The 20078-nt window shown below is 36.0% G+C and overlaps 1 protein-coding gene across 8 annotated transcripts in view; it reads right to left on the bottom strand.

The window, feature by feature from the left end:
* Positions 1-20078, bottom strand: part of DISC1 (DISC1 scaffold protein) — a 167687-nt gene that overhangs the window by 109247 nt on the left and 38362 nt on the right. For all 8 annotated transcript variants that reach the window (XR_005555444.1, XR_005555442.1, XR_005555445.1 and 5 more), the window contains exons 5-9: positions 16559-16679; positions 14045-14280; positions 8571-8625; positions 6785-6887; positions 2901-3089 (exon numbers count right to left, since the gene is read on the bottom strand). Coding sequence is in view for 3 of the 8 variants with exons in the window: in XM_039332880.1 (XP_039188814.1) it covers positions 2901-3089; positions 6785-6887; positions 8571-8625; positions 14045-14280; positions 16559-16679 (704 nt within the window). In the remaining 5 variants the exon portion in view is untranslated. The remainder of the gene's footprint in view (positions 1-2900; positions 3090-6784; positions 6888-8570; positions 8626-14044; positions 14281-16558; positions 16680-20078) is intronic.

Below are 20078 nucleotides of genomic sequence, written 5' to 3'. Positions count from 1 at the left end.
CTATTACAGGAGCATCTTCTACCTTTTTTTTCTACAAAACAAAACATGTGTGGTCATATTTACAGAACTGGACTATGTTATGCAAAGCTATCAGGGCCCATGATAATCTATCCCAAGTGTCAGGTAGCAGGCTTCATCCAAGAGGAAAAGGAGAAAATGACCCAAAGGAGAAAGCTTCCTACATCATCAATGTATACCAAGCTCAGCAAAAAGAAATTGTTAGAATTGCTTCTGAGATAGTCTTTAATTTATAAAGGCTCATAAAATTATTTTCTTTATATCTGGTGATAAACTCTTATTCAAAGTCTCATTCAGATTATTCTCAGATAGATTTTGTTGCATAACTTTTTTATAACGTCTTCTTTTGGGAACAGAGTGTTCCAAGAAGAAACAGTATAGTTGACATAATTGATTTAAAGTCCCAACACAATTCCCAGTGCAGTTCCTCAAAGGTATCTCTCAAAAATGTCATAAGTTACTTGTTTAATATGTCTCCAATATGAAAAACATTTTTTCTTCCCACAAACATGCATTTTATTCTTTAAAAATAATTTCAAAATCTTAATATTCAAAATCCAATTTTCCAGTGTTTTCTGAGCCCTTAATTCATTTAAATCTTTCTAGAGACAATACTCTTGTTTTTTTGCTATTTGTTTTAAATTCTTAATGATTATAAAAATGGATCTTCATTTTCTTATATTAAGAGTTGAATGCATTCTCCCAGTGTTTACCAATTTTGTCCATTTGAAATTGTCTAACTTGTTTGAAGCAGTTAATAGCCAATTTCCAAAAGTGGCCAGCAAAAGAAGTGCAAATTTAGCATCCTCTAAAAAGTCACCATTTGTGGCTGGATCAATTATGGCAAATTCACACATCTCCCAATTCTCCCTCCTCCTCTGGAGACTAGTATCTTGTGATCTGCTCATAAGAAACAACATAAGAAGCATAGCTTGGGCAATCTCACATCCTCTCTTTGTCCAGAGAGAGTCATGGGACACAATCTACCTGTCGGCTCTCTATTCACAGCTACAAACATCAGCTCCATTTTTCATGCGGCTGTTTTAGTCTATCACCTTCCACAGAATCATCTGTTTGTTGCTCTTACAAAGGAGACTGCTTAAAATATTGAAGAGATTAATAACAATTGTTAATAATCATCTGAATGCATTATAGAGAAAGATTGCTTTGTATAAAAAAGGAATATAGCATCAGTTTATTTGATCAGGATTAAAATGGGACATCTTTATGGTTCTTTTTGGATTTGCTGATATCTTGACTAGAAAAATGGTGCATACTATATTTAATTACATGTAAAATGGTGTTTAAGAATTTTCCCCTTCAGTTAACTTATGTATCCTAATTTTTTAACATTTAAACTGGCTCTGTGTCTGTCCTTTTACTTAAAGTAAAGAAGTTTTGTGAATTTATTCTTTTTAAAGGAGATGTTAACTCTCTTTGTTATGTTAAAATTTAATTTTTTGTTTATATTAGGATACTAAGATTATTTTATACTAGCTGTACCCAGCCACGCGTTGCTGTGGCTCAGTCTGGTTAAATGGAAAAGAGAAAGCACACGTTTGTAATATGTTTAATTTCACAATGCTTGTGGGTATACAATATTTTTTGTTGTTCCATTGTCTGTGCAGATATAGAGATTGTCTGAAATCGTAGCGTGTGTTGCTTTTACGTCCAACAGATGACGCTGTTTTTCAAAAAAAGCATGTTTTACCTGTCACAGGTGTGACATCTATATAATATAAGTATATAAAAACACTTGTGTATTCGAATGCAACGTTGAGTCAAAATTTCAAAGCAATCGGTGAAGAACTTTCGGAGATTTAAGATTTTGAATAAATGAACATTTACATTTTTATTTATATAGATATGTGGATTTGTTTATAATTTAAAGCTGAAATATGGGACGTTTACTTAATGCTACTATTTGGGGTGCTTTTCTTTTGAATTGGGATTTGGAATCAGAAAAATGTATATTAGAGCTTTCTTTTTTAAAAAATGGTCTCTCTTTGTTATATTAAACTTTAATTTAGTTTAGTTTAGAGTTTTTTACACTATATATAGATATATAGATAAGTATAGATATAGATATATTCATTTATTCATTTATTTATTCATTCATTCATTCATTTCCTGCCTTTATTTCTTTTACAAATAACCCAAGGCAGAAAATATATCCAATAGATCTTCCTCCTCCACAACAACAACCCTGTGAAGTGAGTTGGGCTGAGAGAGAGTGATTGGCCCAAGGTCACCTAGTTGGCTTTCATGGTTTAAGGCAGAATCTGAACTCACCGTCTCTTTTTTTCCCAGCCTGGTGCCATAACCACTAGACCAAACTGAGTCTCTTTTAAAGCTCTGTTTAGACTTTTGCTGATAATTGGATTGGAGAAGGCATGCTTATTTGATTTCCCTGTTGTTAAGAAATGGGTTATTAGATGATGAGTTTTATATTTTTTAACTAAGAAGAGGTAAAGAGATTATGAAATTGTTTATACATTGTGATGTTGGTGGGAAGATCCTTTCTAGAGAGGGTGTCCTTAATATTTTTTGGGGGGTTGCTTTCTTGCAATCTTTTTCTCCCCTTTTCTTTTTTTGTTTTTAGTTTGTATTATCTTTTATTGTTATATCTAAAAAAAGAAAGCTATCCCCATATAAAAGCAAGCCAAAAAAAGTCACTCATAAATGACAGGGACAGAAGTTGACAGCCCTTAAGATGTGGTATACGTCAAAGCTCCTGGAAGAATTGCCGTTCAGAGAGCTTTGTTTAGAACATCATATAAATTACATTATTGCTTGTCAAATGGAGCAGAACCCTAGATGTCATCCTGCATAAAAATGGCAGACCTCCGTCACCCCGACAGCTGGCAAATTGCTCTACTCACCAAACGCAAACTCCTCTTGCTCTGTTTCTTCCTTCAGTCTCTTGTAACGTTCTTTCCCTCTCTCTAGTTTTTGGATATTTTGGGCATTCAGAGTTGACCATTCTCTGAGCAGCCCTTTCAGGCAGTCTCTTTCAGCAGTTAGTGATTGAATTTCTTCTGCAAGATCTTTAGCAGTACAGAAATTACCTCCTGTGCGTTGAACAGATGAGATTAGGAAGAGTTAAAGACAGGGAAGAAACAAAACTTTGACTTTTTAAATAGACTGTTACAAAAACTAAAGAGCTAACCACTTGTATAGCACATACAACATGAGCAATGAACGTGTATTTAATGTATTCATTGTTGTTTTTGTTTTCTCAAAGCAGTTGACAATCAATTAAAATATAAATGTAAACAGTTGTTATTATTATATGTTGGTTGCACAGTAAGCTAGAAGTTTAATCTGCCTTGAACATTTCTATTCATCTATCGAGAAAAATGGATGCATCTAATGATTAAATACTATAATAAGCCTTCTTGACTGATTGATTGATTGATTGATTATGTACCATCGTTATTTTTTATTCCTAGCAACCACAGAGATATATTATCTCCATGACTATCTATCCCTAACCTGTTAATAGAATGATAATACAATATTTAAAATAATGAATAAATAATCTTGATAAATTAGGAGCACAATAGCTCGCATGGTTAGGATGCTGGCTTGACAGGCAGCAAGCCTACGTTCGAGACCTGAGTTCTGCCATGGGGTGGGCTGAACTCCTATCCTTCGCTCCAGCTCCTACTGGGGACATGAAAGGAGCCCCCAATTAGCTGTCCCTTCAGGCAACAGTGATGTGGCCAGCTAATACTTTCAACCCAGAAGTACCTTGGTGCTTCTGACATGAGTGAGAGTCAATCTTAATAAATTAATGCATGATTTTATTTTTAATAATGATTTAATAATAAATAATTCATTCATTAAAATAACAATAAATGCAATACAATAATATCTTATCAGCAATGCCAGATATTGCCCTGCAATAACGTTTGGACAGCCATGGCACAACTCTTCTAAGCGGGACTTAATTTTCTTAGCCAAAAAAATCTGTTACCAACTACTGCTGCATTTATTCCCTCATCATTCTCAAAATCAAGATTCTGTCATTAGAAGTCACTCTGTTTTGTTTTGAAAGGTCAGGGAGAAGATACTATCCTCATTATTAAAGTTTTATGCTTACTGAATGATTATTAATTCCCAGAAGGAAACTTAATATCAAGACTTGAAGTGCTGATGAAATACGCCCCATATCCCAGTTAATAATTTATAAGCATTTCTGTCTCTAATATATGCTCTGGAGACAAATCTGCCCTTGTTTGCTTTTCTTATTATTTTATTTTATGGCAGCAAGAAATGTGACTTCAGTTCTGAGGTGAAATATCAAAAACTCATCAAGAAATTATCACGTCACTCTCTTAAAGTGCCAGCAGTGAACTCCTGACCTCAATCATAATAACTAAAATTGGCACTTTTTAAAAACCACATGAGGACTCTTTTCTAAACATATCTGCATAAATCTGCCCCAGCGATAGAAAACACCAAGTGATATGGCATTCTAATGTTATTTTTTTTAAAGACTAAGTAAACATTCTTCTGGGAAACAGTTAATATAATTTAATTAATACAATTCTTCATTTTTCTTGACAGATTTATACATCACTGAAACTGCACATTGTAATGGTTTCATTGCTAGATTTTCTGGTTTCATCACCTCCATATACTTGTCAGGTCTTATTAAGCAAGCATCCAAGCCTTTTCAACATTTGAAATGCAAATGGGTCCCCAAAAAGCTGAGGGGAAAAAAATGTAGATAGTGCTCAGAATGATTTTCTTCACTCATTGAAAATCAGAAGGCAAGTTTAGCAAATGATGGTTGGTCACACAGTCAGTATAATGTTAAGACTGGATCTGGTATATTTATCCACATATTGAGTCCTTCCCAAGATCTAGGAGTAGGAAGATGTTGTTTCGTAGTATCAAAGGTATCAGCAAAGGATGAAAGATGGTCCAAAGAAAGCTGCCTTTTGCAACTAATAGATGGTGATTATTTTTCAGTGCCAATGGTAATCAAGTGGTGCTCCAATTCTTTAGGGAATGTACCCAAGACATCTATTACTATCGGTACTATCTTTACTGTACTTTCTTTGCCATAGTCATTCTACCTCTGTTTGCAGGTTTTTGTATTTTGAAATTTTCTCCAGTTCTATTCTGCTGTCTCCTAGGTATTACAACAGCCACTATCCATATTTCATTTATCTTTCTTATCGGCAGCTATTATTTATTTATTTATTTATTTATTTATGAGACTTATATACCGCTTTAAGTGCAAGCACTCTCTAAGCAGTGTACACCAGTAAGCAATGTATATATATATTTACATTGCTCCCAACAATCTGGGTCCTCATTTTACCTACCCCGGAAGGATGGAAGGCTGAGTCAACCTTGAGCCAGTGAGATTTGAACCGCTGACCTGCTGAACACAGTCAGCTAAAGTGGCCTGCAGTACTGCATCCTAACTGCTGCGCCACCTCGGCTATTAAGTGCCTGCTTGAATTCTAAAGTCCCAGAACACTTTAGATTCTTCATTTTCCATTACTTTGTCTGTTTTGTGGTCCCACCATTTCTTGCTTGCAGGCAAATGGTATTTCTTGCTGCCAACATTGTTGCTACTTTGTCATGCTGTTGTCTGCTGCTAGTCAGTCTGTGCTCAGGCAGTGACTATTGGTATTTGCTTTCTTTTGCCACAGTCATTGTACTCCTATTTCTACTTATAGATTTTTATATTTTGTAATTTTCTCCAATTCTTCCTCATCTGTTCTGCTATGTCCAAGTGCTGCAAAGTTCACTATCCAGGCTTTTTTTTATCTTTCTTAACAACAATTATTAAGTCTGGGTTGTTATGTGATGTATTGTTATTTCTAAAACTCAACTGAATTATTTTTTTTCTGGAATAATGTAGTTGCATTTTAGTGGAATGGAGAAATTATTGTTTTTTGGAATTTCCACTAGAAATTCAGTATGTTAAGAATTAAGTAGCATTGGCCTAACCCCATGCTAGCACGGTAACCATCTCCCTGGTTTGGGAAGGATTTAAATGCTGCATGACTCGTATCCTTCCTTGTTCCTCTTCGGACTTCTTTGTTCCCAGTAATTCTGAGGACAAATATCTCTAAAAGCAAATTCTGAACCTGGCTAGTAGAAAAATTCCCAACTAACAAAGGAGATTTCTAAGTGGATTTCTAAGAGGAAAAATGACTTGGACACCTTTCAACCCCATTTCAGCCATTGTGTTTTTGAGTTAAGATGTGCTACAATGGGATATGTCTGTTTCTTTAAATAGATATTATAAAGAATGGCTAGTCTAGAAGGAGGTTTTTTGTAGGTTTCTCTATGTATTTATTTAATAAATTTATAAGCCACCTCAATCAGTGAAGCTTGTCTAAGATGATGTGTAACCAATTCATAAAAAACATTTTAAAATCAAATGCATACCAAATAAACTGCAAGAACACCAAAACTATATTGAAAGCCATACATGCAAAGGCTACAGATGGGTGGGGGTAGACAGACAGCTCTTCTGAAGATGAATAATATTTTCAATGCAATAGTAGCTGTTTATGATCTAATGAGTGAGAAGCTGCCAACTGTTCTATTCCACAGGAGTGCAATTTAAATCAGATACATCCTAATCCTTGCATCCTTTATTATCATTTCCCCCCCCCAAAAAAAAGCCCACGGTGACTTAAATAATTTGTTCCTGACTTCTTTAAGAATTCTACTTCTGGTGAAGAATTCTCTGTCATGAAACATTTTGGCATCTTCCTATTCCATTAATAATTACCTGATGCAGCAAGCATTTTCGTTTCAAGAAGAACTGGAAGTTGAATCTCAATGTGTCTCACTTTTTTCCTTAACGTACTGCAGAGCCTCTGACTAGCACATACCTAGATGGAAACAGGCAGCCTTGATATGGATTTCATTCATATAAAAATGCAAGGAAATACAAAGGCATGTCAGGTTGTCTTGGTTACAAGACATGTATCATTTCAAAACGACAATCAAGATGAATAGAAAATAATGCGCAACTTTGCTGAAAATCGTTTACCCCCACAGTACAGTACAGCTTTCCAACATAAACAGCATTTCTATTAGCAATGGGCAAATCAGAGACAAAATAATCACAAAGAAAGAAGAGGAGCAGATATCATGGGATCGTATTTCAGACAAAAGGCCAAAACTGGCAAAAAAAAATAAAAATCACAGATGTCTGAACTTTCTGCAAATATCTTGTTAACTGTCAGTAACTGCTGAATGTAATGTGTTGTGCTTCAGATCCAAAGTCAAAAAGATGCTTCAGAAGAGCCTATGTGCGCTCTCTGCAATTCCTCAATTCAGATGCATAATTCAGAAGTGTAAATTCCTAAAATCACATAGTTACTATGCAAGTCAGAAGGCCTTTTCAGAAGACCCTATCAGTGTCTATGGAGATTCTCAGTTATCCAGGTGATGGTTGTCACAAAGGTGCCTTTTCAATGGGCAACTGGACTTTGCTTTTCTTTGAAGACATTTCACTTCTCATCCAAGAAGCTTACTGAAGAAGCTTCTTGGATGAGAAGCAAAACATTTTCAAGGAAAAACGAAGTCCGGCTACCTTTTAAAAAGCACCTTTGAGACAAGGCCTATCAGGTACACAACTAATCCTGCTCCTATGGGCATGAATTCAAAACACCCAGCATCCCTGCTTTTTGAAAATCAAAATAGACTTGAACCAGATGAACAACTTAGCCCTTCTCTTTGCTTTCATGCCATGATGGAACTGCTGGAATAGTGCCTTGTTCCAAGACATATTGGGCAAAGCTATGACAGCTTATAGTTCTCAAAATAGAGTCCATACTTCTCATTAGTGTAACTCTTTTTTGATCAAGAAGGCAGCTAAATTCAGATGGCCCCAAGAAAGTAGTATAAAGTGCTTTGTAGTTAAAAATAACTGCACATAAGTGGCTCAGTGCTTATCAGTTTGAAATTAAAATGCAGCCACCCAAAATAAGACAAGGAGCAATATCCAAACCAAAACCTTGATGGAACAAATAGCTTTATTGCCTTACAAAAGAAGAATATGATTTTAACTCTCTGTATCCCAGGGTGACATATTCCTAACATTTGTGTTGTGACAAAGAAAGTGTCCTTCTATATCCCCACTCCTTTCAAGTCATGAAGAGTGGGAAATCTCAGCTGTCTGTCTCAGATCAAGATGAAACCAGCAAGGAAAGTTGAAGTGACAAAGATATGTGAGATTTCATAGGTTAAAACCAGAATCTTGGATTGGACCTGAAAGCTGTCTGACAACCATCACAATGACGAAAGACATGTATAATGTACTAGACAAACTCTTCCCAGTTAGTAGATGGGCTGTTGCATTTTGTATCAATGGCAACTTACTCAATCATTTTCAAGGGCAGCCCCATGTAACACACATTGCAGTAATCTAAATGCAAGATCACCAAATTTGATATTCAAAAATAAGAACCTGCTGGACCTTGCTTAAGGCAGTTTGGTGTCTTTCACTAATGTACAATAACTCACTGACTCATTAGTGCAGGGGAAAACAACAGTTTGATTTTACTTACTTCAGCAGCAGTTTCTGTCATCGATATATTAAGGGATTGCATTTTTTCTTGAAGCCTAGAAATAACAAATTAGTATTAAAATCTGATATTGTTTTTAATCCCTCACACACATATTCAGAAGCACCACCAACTTCAGGTAAACCTATTAAAACATAACAACTGCAACTGATTACCAACAACCTTTGCACCCACAAGAAATCTAAGTCCAGTCCACTTTGAATTCCATTGACTCTTATCTACCTCAAATTTGCTTTGATCATTGTAGTTCAGATTCTTGGAGAGCAGAGCTTTTCAACCTTTTCACCCATTGAACCACTTTTAGGATATGGCAATATCCGAGTACCACCAGTCGCCTAGCAAGATGTCAAAAACTTGATGACCAAAAAAAAAAGGAAAAAAGTGATGAAGTACAGGTAGTCCTTGACTTACAACAGTTTGCTTAGTGATTTTTCGAAGTTACAATGGCACTGAAAAAAATGCTCCACAAGCCACAGCTGGGCAAGACACCTGCCTGCCCACCCAGCCGCACTCTTCCTCCTCTCCGAGGTTTTCATTGTTGTGAGCATTTCTGTTGAGGATTGGCAGTGGGGGTGGGGTGGGGGTGTTTGGTTTTTATTCCCTCTGCCTGCTGGGTGGTTGCAGCAGGTTTTGGTCACTTCACATGACCCTGGAATCCTGACCATCATAAATATGAATCAGTTGCCAAGAATCTAAATGTAAATCACAAGACCCTGGAGATGCTGCAACATTCCAGCTGATCGGCGCTTCTTCTGGGCTCAGCAAAAGCACCAGGATCAATGCTGCTTTCCAGCTGATTGGTGTTTCTTAAGGGCTCAGCAGAAGCACCAGGATCAGTACCAAGCTCCAGCTGGAGCGGGAGAAGAAGCGCCAATCAGCTGGAAAGCGGCACTGATCCTGGCGCCTCCGCTGAGCCCCGACAGGCTTGTGCGGTGCTGCCACCGGTTCAGCTCATTCCGCTCCCCCACTACTTTTCTAGGATGGTCACGTACCACCTGCCAGGTGCCAATGTACAACAAGTAGTACCTGTACCACTGGTTGAAAAGCTCTGTTGTAGAGAACTTAAGCTTGCGATAAACCCTTATATTCATTTGAACTGCCTGGATTTCCTGATTTCTTTGGTGTTTGGGGGTCAGGCTTTTTTAGTGCTGTCCCCAAATGAAATTATTCTTTTCTATTCACAAGTTCTCCTTAACAAGATTTATTGAGATTACTAAAATGAGATCACAAGGTTTCTGGAAACTGAATTATTTTCAATTTAGAGTTAATATATTTCTCTGTATATTATAGAGACTTTTGGGTTTTGTTTTAAACCTTCCTATAATCCAGCAAAAAGATTTTTTTTTATAACGGTAACAGGGAAGCTTGTCATTGGCTGTGTGCATCAAGATGCTTGAAATCTTTATCAATCTGGAAACCAACTCTTCCATACAGCATACTAAATAAACCAACTATACAAATGGGATGAGACTGATGAGGGTTGAAAAAAGCACTGGACTTTACTTATCAAGAGACTCCAAAATGGGAATGAAGACTCCTAGCTCTACCAAAGATTGGAAATCTTTCACCAAATGTCATTAAAAGGCATGACCTTCAAAACAGATCTAATCCAACTCCTTTGAAAGAGGACAAATTCGATACTCCAGGGGATTTGTCTCTGCTGAAACTTACATCAATGAAAAGTATATAGCAAAATTCTATTAAGAATGAAATGGTTTCTTTGCCCTTCAGCAACACAACACAAATCCATCAGGGCTTCTAGTAATTCCTTGGCACTTGCAGTTTCTACCTGTGAATTTTCTCTGGTGTTTGCTCATCTTTTAACGAGAAAACTGTTTAACTATAATACCATTTGGCTTATTTTTGTACTTTACTGGTTAAACAGCAATAAAAAAACAGCTTATTGGATAAATTATATCTTGTGAATAAGCAGAAAATACCCTAGATTCAATACCGGAGTATTCACTTTTGCTACCAATTACTACTATATAGCTTAAGGAGTAGCTTTTTAAGGTATTGCTATTGTTGCTATAGTAGATAAACCCTGTTCTGCTGCTGTTTAGAAGAACCATGAAGACTGGATTCTCCACCCAGGCTTTGGGCAAGAAACAATTTGATGCCTGCCTTCACTGTGCTTATCATCTTTTATTTTCATCTTTTACTGATTTTACTGTAATGACTTTCTTTGTCATTGAGTCATTGAGAGTTGGGCAGCAATACAAGTCTACTACATTGTTAAATAAATAATGCATTATGAAGAAGAAGAAGGAGAAGGAGAAGGAGAAGGAGAAGAAGAAGAAGAAGAAGAAGAAGAAGAAGAAGAAGAAGAAGAAGAAGAAGAAGAAGAAGAAGAAGAAGAAGAAGAAGAAGAAGAAGAAGAAGAAGAAGAAGAAGAAGAAGAAGAGGAAGAAGAAGAAGAAGAAGAAGAAGAAGAGGAAGAATATATTTTGACTCTAGGAACAGATGAAGTAAAAAAGTAATAAAAATGTATTTGGATTCCTAAATTTAAGCAAGGTTCTGTGAATTAGTGTAATTTTCTACATAAATTAGGGATAGAGAGGAAAAACTGTTGTATTCCATGTTTCAAACTTTAGTAATAACATGAGCATGTTAAAAGATGCAGAAAGCACAAGAATTGTCTCTTGGGGGCTTCAATATGAAGCATTCATGTTGCTCCCAGAACTGGCTCTGTAGTCATTTGACTCCAGACTTCCATCTTTGGTGGGCAATTGAAGCCATGAACTTCCTCCTGCACTTCAAGCAGAAAAACACATGGAATTTTCCACTTGAAGCATTGGACCTCTCTCACTTATTGGATGAATCTTCTCCTCCCCTAATAGAATAAATCACTTGTATCTCACTAGCTCCTCACTACTTAATTGATCAGTACAAGGAGCAGCTTAGTGGCTTAACATCCCTTTGCAAGCACTGGTGGTTTTTTTTTTTCAATGCATCAAATACAAGTACTGGATGTCAAAGAGGCAAGGGGAACTAGGGGAAAACCATCTGTCATGTTCTTCTACAGGTTGCATGGATCAAATGATGTGGTATATCAAGAAACAGTGGAAACATACTGCTGGCTTTTAAATTTTACAGGATTTCAAGGTTGCAAATGACAGCTTATGGAAATAGCCTTTGAATTCCCAGGACATAATTATCAAGAAGTCACTGATACGAAGAGCAAAAAGGTTTAAAAAGGGTAAAAAGATCCAAAATAAAATTAAAAGTGCAAATAACAGTTTGCATATCATTCAGATTTAACTAGGAGCTGGATGGTTTTTTCTAAAAAAAAATTGTCCAGATCTAAACATTTGTGGCTATTAAATTGATACAGGATGTGCAGAGAATATTTTTTTTTTAGATCTTGTGCTCATTGTGCTGTTTGAAGATTATATCAGTTCCCTATGGGAAGTATCCATGTTGGTCTAGTTATTTCACAGTGTGATAAATCAGGTATGCAAGTCATGTATCAAAGTCATTAAATCCAACTAAAAATAGAGCATCCAACTATTGAACAAATGGAGCTGGGGAGCAGGGGGTTTAAAGACATTTAATAGTGAACCTCTTGATGGAGAATGCAGTGGCTTCAAAGAAAAAAAACAGTCAACAGTACTGTGCTTTAACATGAATTAGCAGAAAAACAGAAATAAGCACATCTCAAGGACACATTAACAGAAAAGACAACAGCAAAGACCTATTAAACCAAAGAGGGATGACAGCAAGCTATCAAGGAAAACAATTTCCAGAGAGCTCCTGCAGCAAACGAAAGCTACAAAAATTGAATACAGCTCTAACTAGCAGTCCCAAATGTCACCTGAATATTTCAAATATATAAATGACCAAGCAACATTTGGATTAGAACTATTACTGTAACTCTAGCAGGATAGAAGAGACATTTTTTTTTCTTGCTTGGGGGTTATTACCCTCCAAAACATGAAACTGAAGGCATAAAAAATACAGCTCAAAGTGTTTGGATGGGCCAATCATCATATCTCCATACTCTTCAGGTATCAAATCAACATACGGTATATGATATTGGAATAAAAATGAGGTTGTGGGAGGGGCTCCAATAGAATTTCATTTTCAGGTGTTATAATATTATTTATTGAATTTCTATGTGCCCACTCTGCAACTCTGGACAGTTTTACAAGGTGCTTTGTGTGTGCAGCACAATTAGGAGGAAAGTGAAGTAACAATACCTTCCTCTATGCAAATAATAGATGGGCCATTTCAAAAGAAAACCAAGTCTTCTCAACCACAAGAAGATTTCACAGTGCAGGAAGCCATGTCAAGATTGCACTCTCTCATTCCGAAGACATGGAATAATGGATTTAAGCTATAGGAAAACAGATTCTAATTGCACGCTTCTAAAAAAAAAAAAACCATTTTTTTAAATAATGCAAGTAGTCTTCACTTAAAAACAATAATTGCAGTTGGAATTTCTATTGCTAAGTGATGGGGTCATAAAGTGACTGCATTGCTTAGTGACAGCAATCCCGGCACTTCTCATTGTCATCATTAAGCAAGAATCAATGTCGTTAAGTGAGAATCTCTTTGAAACTTCCTGCTGGCTTCTAGCAAATAAAGTCAGTGGAAAAGCCAGCAAGAAGTTGCAAGTCTTAGGCAGTTTGCAAGCAGGCCAGCAGTCAGATAAGTAGCTGCTGCAGTATGGTGCTAGTATGGTGGAGCTTAGGTTGACTGCTGCCACATGAGGGATGATACACAGGTGGCTGCCCCTTTGTGATCTCATAACCATAGCCAGGATCCTTGGGGAGAGGAAGCCAGTAGAGTACAAACAACTTAAAGGGGCCTTTTGCAACATTCCCTGCCAGCTTCCCCATTGAATTTGCTTATAGCAATAGCACTTAGACTTATATTTCATAGTGCTTTACAGCCCTGTGTAAGCGGTTTACAGAGTCAGCATATTGCCCCCAACAATTTGGGTCCTCATTTTACCAACCTTAAAAGAATGGAAGGCTGAGTCAACCTTGAGCCGGTCAAAATCGAACTGCTGGCAGTTGGCAGAGTTAGCCTGCAATACTGCATTCTAACCAAGAGAAGTTTGATGATGAAACGATTCCCAGAGAGGTGATGGGCAAGTTTTCATTACATGGGTTCAAGTGAAGACTAGACAGACATTTATCTGTGATAATTTAATTTGGGTTACAATACTGAACAGGGGATTTGATTCATTGGCTTAGTGGACCCTTATAACTCTAAGATTCTATTATTCTGATAAATGAATACTTTCATGGGGTTATCAGTAAAGGAAATTGAAATCCAGATATCAATATTACTCTGATACATACAGCAATTTTCTAAGAACTGGAATCTAGAATTAAAGACTGTACTTCTTTATATATATTTCTTCATTAAAAGTAGTACAATACAATGAAAAATAAGAGGCAAAGGAATAAAGCAGATTTTTATCAAAAAATAATCCATAAAACAAATACCTTTTGACAGGTTCTGGAAAATCCAAACTATATGGAATTTTATGGGAGGCCACCAAAATATCAGCCAAGGCTTTGCCAATTGTCTGCAATTCTTTGAGTGACATCCAGTTGAGCAAAGTAGACAGTTCATAATCTTGCTCATGAATATGGCAGTCTTGTTCTTGAATTTCTGTCTTTAACTGTTGATCTTTAGCTTCCAGAACAACCAGCTTTGCTCTAAGAACTTCAATTTCTTTCTGCATGGAAATGGAATATGCTGTATATCTTTATCAAGGAAAAACCAATCAATGAATGGTACAAAATGTGTAAGAGAAACTCAAGTCCTTTTCACATACGCTTGAGTTATATGACCACACTGCTGTCCTGTATGACTGGAAACCATTTATAAATCAGGCCAATCAGTTAAATCAACCCTCTTCACCTGATGGGCAATATACACTGAAACAAAAATCCCATTATCAAATCATGTTTTTAAAATGCCCAGATTCATCACTGAGCCAAGGTGTTCATAAATGATTCAAATTCCCTTTAAAAGACCAAAGTTTCACATTTGTTGATTGGATTTAACACCACTGGATATGGTTAATGTATGCAAAATCTGTTAATTTTTATAAGATTTTCTGTGTGGCCTACATTTTTTAGGACTGAATAACAGAATAATAGAAGAGAATAATAGAATTTAAACAATTGGAAGAAACCTTGGAGGTCTTCTAGTCCAACCCCCTGCTTAAGCAGGGTACCCTGTACCATTTCAGATGAATGGTTATCCAATCTCTTCATTAAAACCACCAAACTCCATCTATTATATACATTTACAAGATAAAGGCATGAATTCAAAATAGCAACAGGCAGTTACTTTGAAAAAGCACATTGTTGATGTCAAGCCAAAACTTAAAAGCTAATTTAACTTTGCAGTTATATTCAGTATCTTGTGATGAACCACTTTTTTTTTCTTGATCCAATGAATTGGCTGAAGAAATTTAATTTACACTTATGCAGCATCAGATATACGCTATTTATGCCCCTGCCTGAAAGATTCAGTAAGAAAAGAACAGACTAGCTAATGTGTCAACCTCTGTCTAGAAGATAAAAGAGGTCATCAGGACAACATCAGGTCTGTTATTTTGAGTATAAAATCAAGCTTGTAACCCAAACACATTCATTTTCTATACTATCAATCTGGGAATCATGTCAGAAATTCAATAGTCTTCAGATAATGGAAAATGCATCTCTAAACCCTTATTTTCATGAAATGAGGTAAAAAAAAACCTATCACTACAGTTGAACATCTGATAATAATTAAGTGATGATAATCAGTGTAATGTCAGAAAAGGAAGAAAATGTAGGATTCTTTGACTCATGATGATATACTGATATTGGGGGGGGGTTCTTGGTGCTCTCTGGACTTGGCTATTTTCTTCCCCAAACTAGGTGCCAGCAGGGAATGGGGTTTGCTCTCTATTTATACTCTAGTCTAGTGGCTTGCCCTATAACAGGGGTCTTCAAACTTGGCCCTTTTATGACGTGGAATTCAACTCCCAGAATTCCTCAGCAGGTATGCTGGCTGAGGAATTCTGGGAGTTGAAGTCCACAAGTCAGAAAAGGGCTAAGTTTGAAGACCCCTGCCCTATAATGTGAGAACAAACCCCACTCCCATCAGCACTGATGATGTTACTTAGTTTGAGTAATGAAACATCCGCAAGAAACAAAACCAAACTCAGAGAATATCAAGCACCCTTCGTTTCAGCCCTAAGCTACAAATATTCTCTTTTTGTGCTTTCTTCTTTTTGAAAGAACAAAAACCCTGAAATGCCATCTGTATTTCTATATACTCATTTATTAAAACATCAGCTTATATTTTGAGTCAATTCTTCTAATTTAAATGTACTGTCAATAAACTTTAAGATACTGCCTATTTTGCCAGAAGAATAGAACTGTTAACAATGCAGTAGAAATTGTGCTGGTGATAACAATACCATTTTGATAAGAATTTTTCCAGTAATGTTCAAGTAATTAATGAATAACAAACAGTACATCATATTTATCAAAAAGGATTCAAGCAATATTCCACCCGCTCCCACTTCCCTAATGTAGCTTTTTTTAAAGCTGCCCAGAGTCACCTAGAGTAAATTGTATGGCCATATAAATGTGATTAAGCAAGTAAGTAAGCAAGCAAATAAATAAATACTGATTGCTATATTGATTGCATGGTTCTGTCTATCAAGCTATTAGAAGACTTTTAGAAAAGAAAAATATAGAGAAACTAATAAATACATTTGAAAACTAATACTATAAAATAAAAACATGTTCACCAAACTGAACTTGGAGCATCCAAGTATTTTTAAAATTTGTATGAATCTTATGGTCCCAATTTCCCTTTTTTTTTTCTCAAGTAACAGATAGGTTTATTCAAGATTTTTGTCTTGCAACAACATATGTGTGCTAATGTGTGTATTTGTTTATCTGTGCATGCCCATATCCACAATCCCACAAAGTACATTATATTCTGCTTACCTGTATCCACTTCTTTTCCTCAAGCAGCTGATCCCATTTTGTAACTGGAACCTGTATCTTTTTATGATAAGGAAGACTTAATATCTTCTGATGACTTTTTTCTAGGAGACGTTTCCTTTCCCTGTTACAGCATTCAGAAATATTAATGAAAACACATAAAGATGTTTGTTACAATTTTCTCCAATCTGGTAACTTCCATATGTACTGGACTACAATGATCATGAACCCAACATACAGTCCAATATATCTGTAGAATGCCAGACAGGGTTAGAAACAATTATTTCTTAAAGATTTAGCAAAGAAAAGGCTTAGTAGAGAAAACTCTCTATTCACACAATGATGCTTCATTTATTGAATACACAAAATCAGAGCAAGGCTGAACATATATCCAGACTATATATAGTACTTCAGCAGTCAGCTGTTGTAAATTGCTTTATGAGTTGGACAAAAGATGTCATTCCCTGATTAAAATACAATACCTGAGGGGTTTCCAGGTGGAGAAAAATTGTGAACTGACAAGTTTCCAAAGAATAGAGATGATGCTAAGGTGGAAACTGGTGACTGGATGGCAAGCCTGTTTCAACAGTGCTTCTCTGGATATGGAGAAGCCAAGAGATTGCTGTTATCTGCTCCAGAAGACAGTTCCTTCCAAGAAAACCCCAGGGATTCATAGGGAACCGACAGGCAATCCATGGATAAGGACATTGAGAGACACAGAAGAAACAAAACTCACAACCCCAGCAGACCTTGCTAAAAGATTCTGGGTTCACTCAAACACCAATGTTGCAATGTACACTTTGTGTTACAAATACAGGGACCTTCTGAACAGTAGAACAACTAGACCAGCTGGTGTAATGGTATATGGGAATAACCTTAGGAAACAGGGGTGGCAGGTGAGGGTGGGGAAGAGATGCTGCTAGGGAACAAACAGATAAGGGAGAATACAGCCCTCAGAAAGAAACTCAGAAAGGAATCTCCCTAGCCTGTAAAAGAGATGGTGGGAGATTTGTATTATCAGATTTGCAAGCTGTCTGATGTAATGTCATCTTAGCTCATTTGATTGTGTTTCTAGTCTATCTGGAAAGGCTGGAACCTGATGAGTGTTCCTTTGGCCCAAGGTGTGATTAAAGTGAAATTAAAAAAAAAAAACTATAAAAATTTTAAAGTAATTAAAAGTGAAATACTTACCAAAATTTTGATCTATGGAAATTTAAAATGGATAAAGTGATGAGTTGAATTTGGAAAATTGTTCATTTTAAAGTGCTTTTGAATTAATTATATAAATAAAACATACCTTCATTGGAAAGGGGTCAGTTTAAATTTTCCAACAGAAATGATTGGTTAACTTTTTTAAACAAAGAGTTAAGGACAATTGCAAAAAATATATATATCATGGACTATAAAGCTATAGACACCTGAAGGGTATCAAAGAGTTAAGGTTATACAGAAAAGCCCAGGGCAGGCTCTCTTTTGCTTGTTGCTTTTCCATTCTGGATTATAAATTAAAAGAAAAAATGGTTATTTATAGAGTTATTTAAATATTTATAAAGGTTTATTTAGGATAGATGGATGGATGGATGGATGGATGGATGGATGGATGGAAGGAAGGAAGGAAGGAAGGAAGGAAGGAAGGAAGGAAGGAAGGAAAGACCCTTAACATAGCAAACAATAGGGATTAAACCTGAGATTCTACAAAGGATGTTTGAAGAATTGGGGAAGAATATCACAGCATTTGTGACAATAACAGTGACTGAATTTGTTAAGAGAGATTTGCTTATATTTTTAGGAAGAATGAAGAAAGGAAGAAAAATGAATTAAAAATGTGGACAGATTTAGGGAAAGATAGAAATTTTAGAAATTAAAACAGAAACATTTTTTAAAAAGGAAAAAAATAAATGGAAACTAAGACAGCCCAGAAGAGGAATAAGAACAACCTGATGATATTGAGGAAAGGGCTGCTGCAGTCTTAACAAAATTTTTGAAATGGGACAAATATGACATGATGCAGAAGCTGATAAGGGAATCAAATTAATATAAGATTTGTAAAATCAAAAAATGTACCAAAAGCCATTGTGCACTTTGTGATGAAGAAGAAAATCCGGTTCTACAACAACTGTGTGGAGAAAAAGAACACATCTTTCTGACTGATAATCTCAAACAGAAAGGGATACCTTCCAACTAACAAGGAGTGATTAGATTTAAATAGAAAAAGATACTACTTTGTTGGGATGACCAGGGATAAAACAAGAATTATTTTCAGAAAAGACCTTCTATGAAATTTTTCTTGAAACTGGATAAAAATGACTTAGTGATTTCTAGATTTGCTGATTTTAAAAAAATTAAAAATAGAAAGAAAAGTATATATGTAGTTGTAAAGGGGATGGAGAGATAGCAAGTTTGTAAGTGCTGTAAAGAAGATTGGAAATCATTTATTTAAATGATTTTTTTCTTTTTCTATCTGTATTATTTTCTTCACTGAATATTCCTCTCCCTCCCTTCCTTTATCTTCATGTGAACTTGGAAGGGGCCTGTCTGAACGTTTTCTCCAGTTGCTTTCTTGGCCCAAGCTCAAGCCCCTCTTATCTGCCTTAGCAGGGACCTATCCTCCTGTCCATTCTTCAAGGCCATTCCCTGTACTCTCTATAGGAATTCTGTTTCTAAGCCAATTACTGACCACAGGCAAATGAGTAAATGCAACATATTCCCTTACTGAATTCCTTGAGAATCAATATAATAATTAATATGTCAATTTAGAATGCTTAACCTTGTATATTTATCCACCTATCATTTAGCAATAACTTACTGCCTCTTAAATCATGGCACAATTCCATGTTGTATGTGCCAATGGTTTGTTCTGCAGAAAAAAAAGTATAAATCTTTGATTAATAATAAGGGCACAGAGCTTTATGAAATAGCTTTAAACATGTTTAATCAATTTTGTGATATTTCTGTGTAAATGATCAATGTCCTAGTTATACAGTAAGATACAGTTGCCTGTTCTAATTGAGGAAAATACATCATGCTGATAAATCTCTTCTCAAACTAGATTATTACTTTCATTCAGTGCAGCCAGATAAATAACCTAATGATTCTTTATAAGCTATTCAGTAGCGTAATCACACTTTCTATTCTCACCTACTTGGCAAAATATTCCACTCTGATTGTATATCCTGTATACCCTAACCCTACTGTATACCTTAACCCTAATCCTAACCCTAACCCTAACCAACACACAAAGGCCTGAAAAGATCAAAAATCACTCCAATCCAATTCATAATTAATCACATGATCCAACCATTGTGCCAACAGTTGGATACATCTAAGGTGACCAACCGTCCTCCTTTAGGGAGGACAGTCCTCCTTTTGTAAGTTCTATCCTCCCTCGAAAAGTGTCCTCCTAAATGTCCTCCTTTTCAATATTTGAAGACTAATCTGCAGGGCTTTTTCTTTCTCACAGAATGCTCAGAATGGCGTTCCGGCACCTTTTTTTGATGTTTTTTTTTTCAACTTTTGCATGAGC

Source organism: Crotalus tigris, unplaced genomic scaffold (genome assembly GCF_016545835.1).
Source record: "Crotalus tigris isolate CLP2741 ecotype Arizona unplaced genomic scaffold, ASM1654583v1 scf7180000024467.898045, whole genome shotgun sequence".
Taxonomy (NCBI): domain Eukaryota; kingdom Metazoa; phylum Chordata; class Lepidosauria; order Squamata; family Viperidae; genus Crotalus; species Crotalus tigris.
Note: the sequence above shows the minus strand (reverse complement) of the source record. Positions and strands in the feature narration are given on the sequence as shown.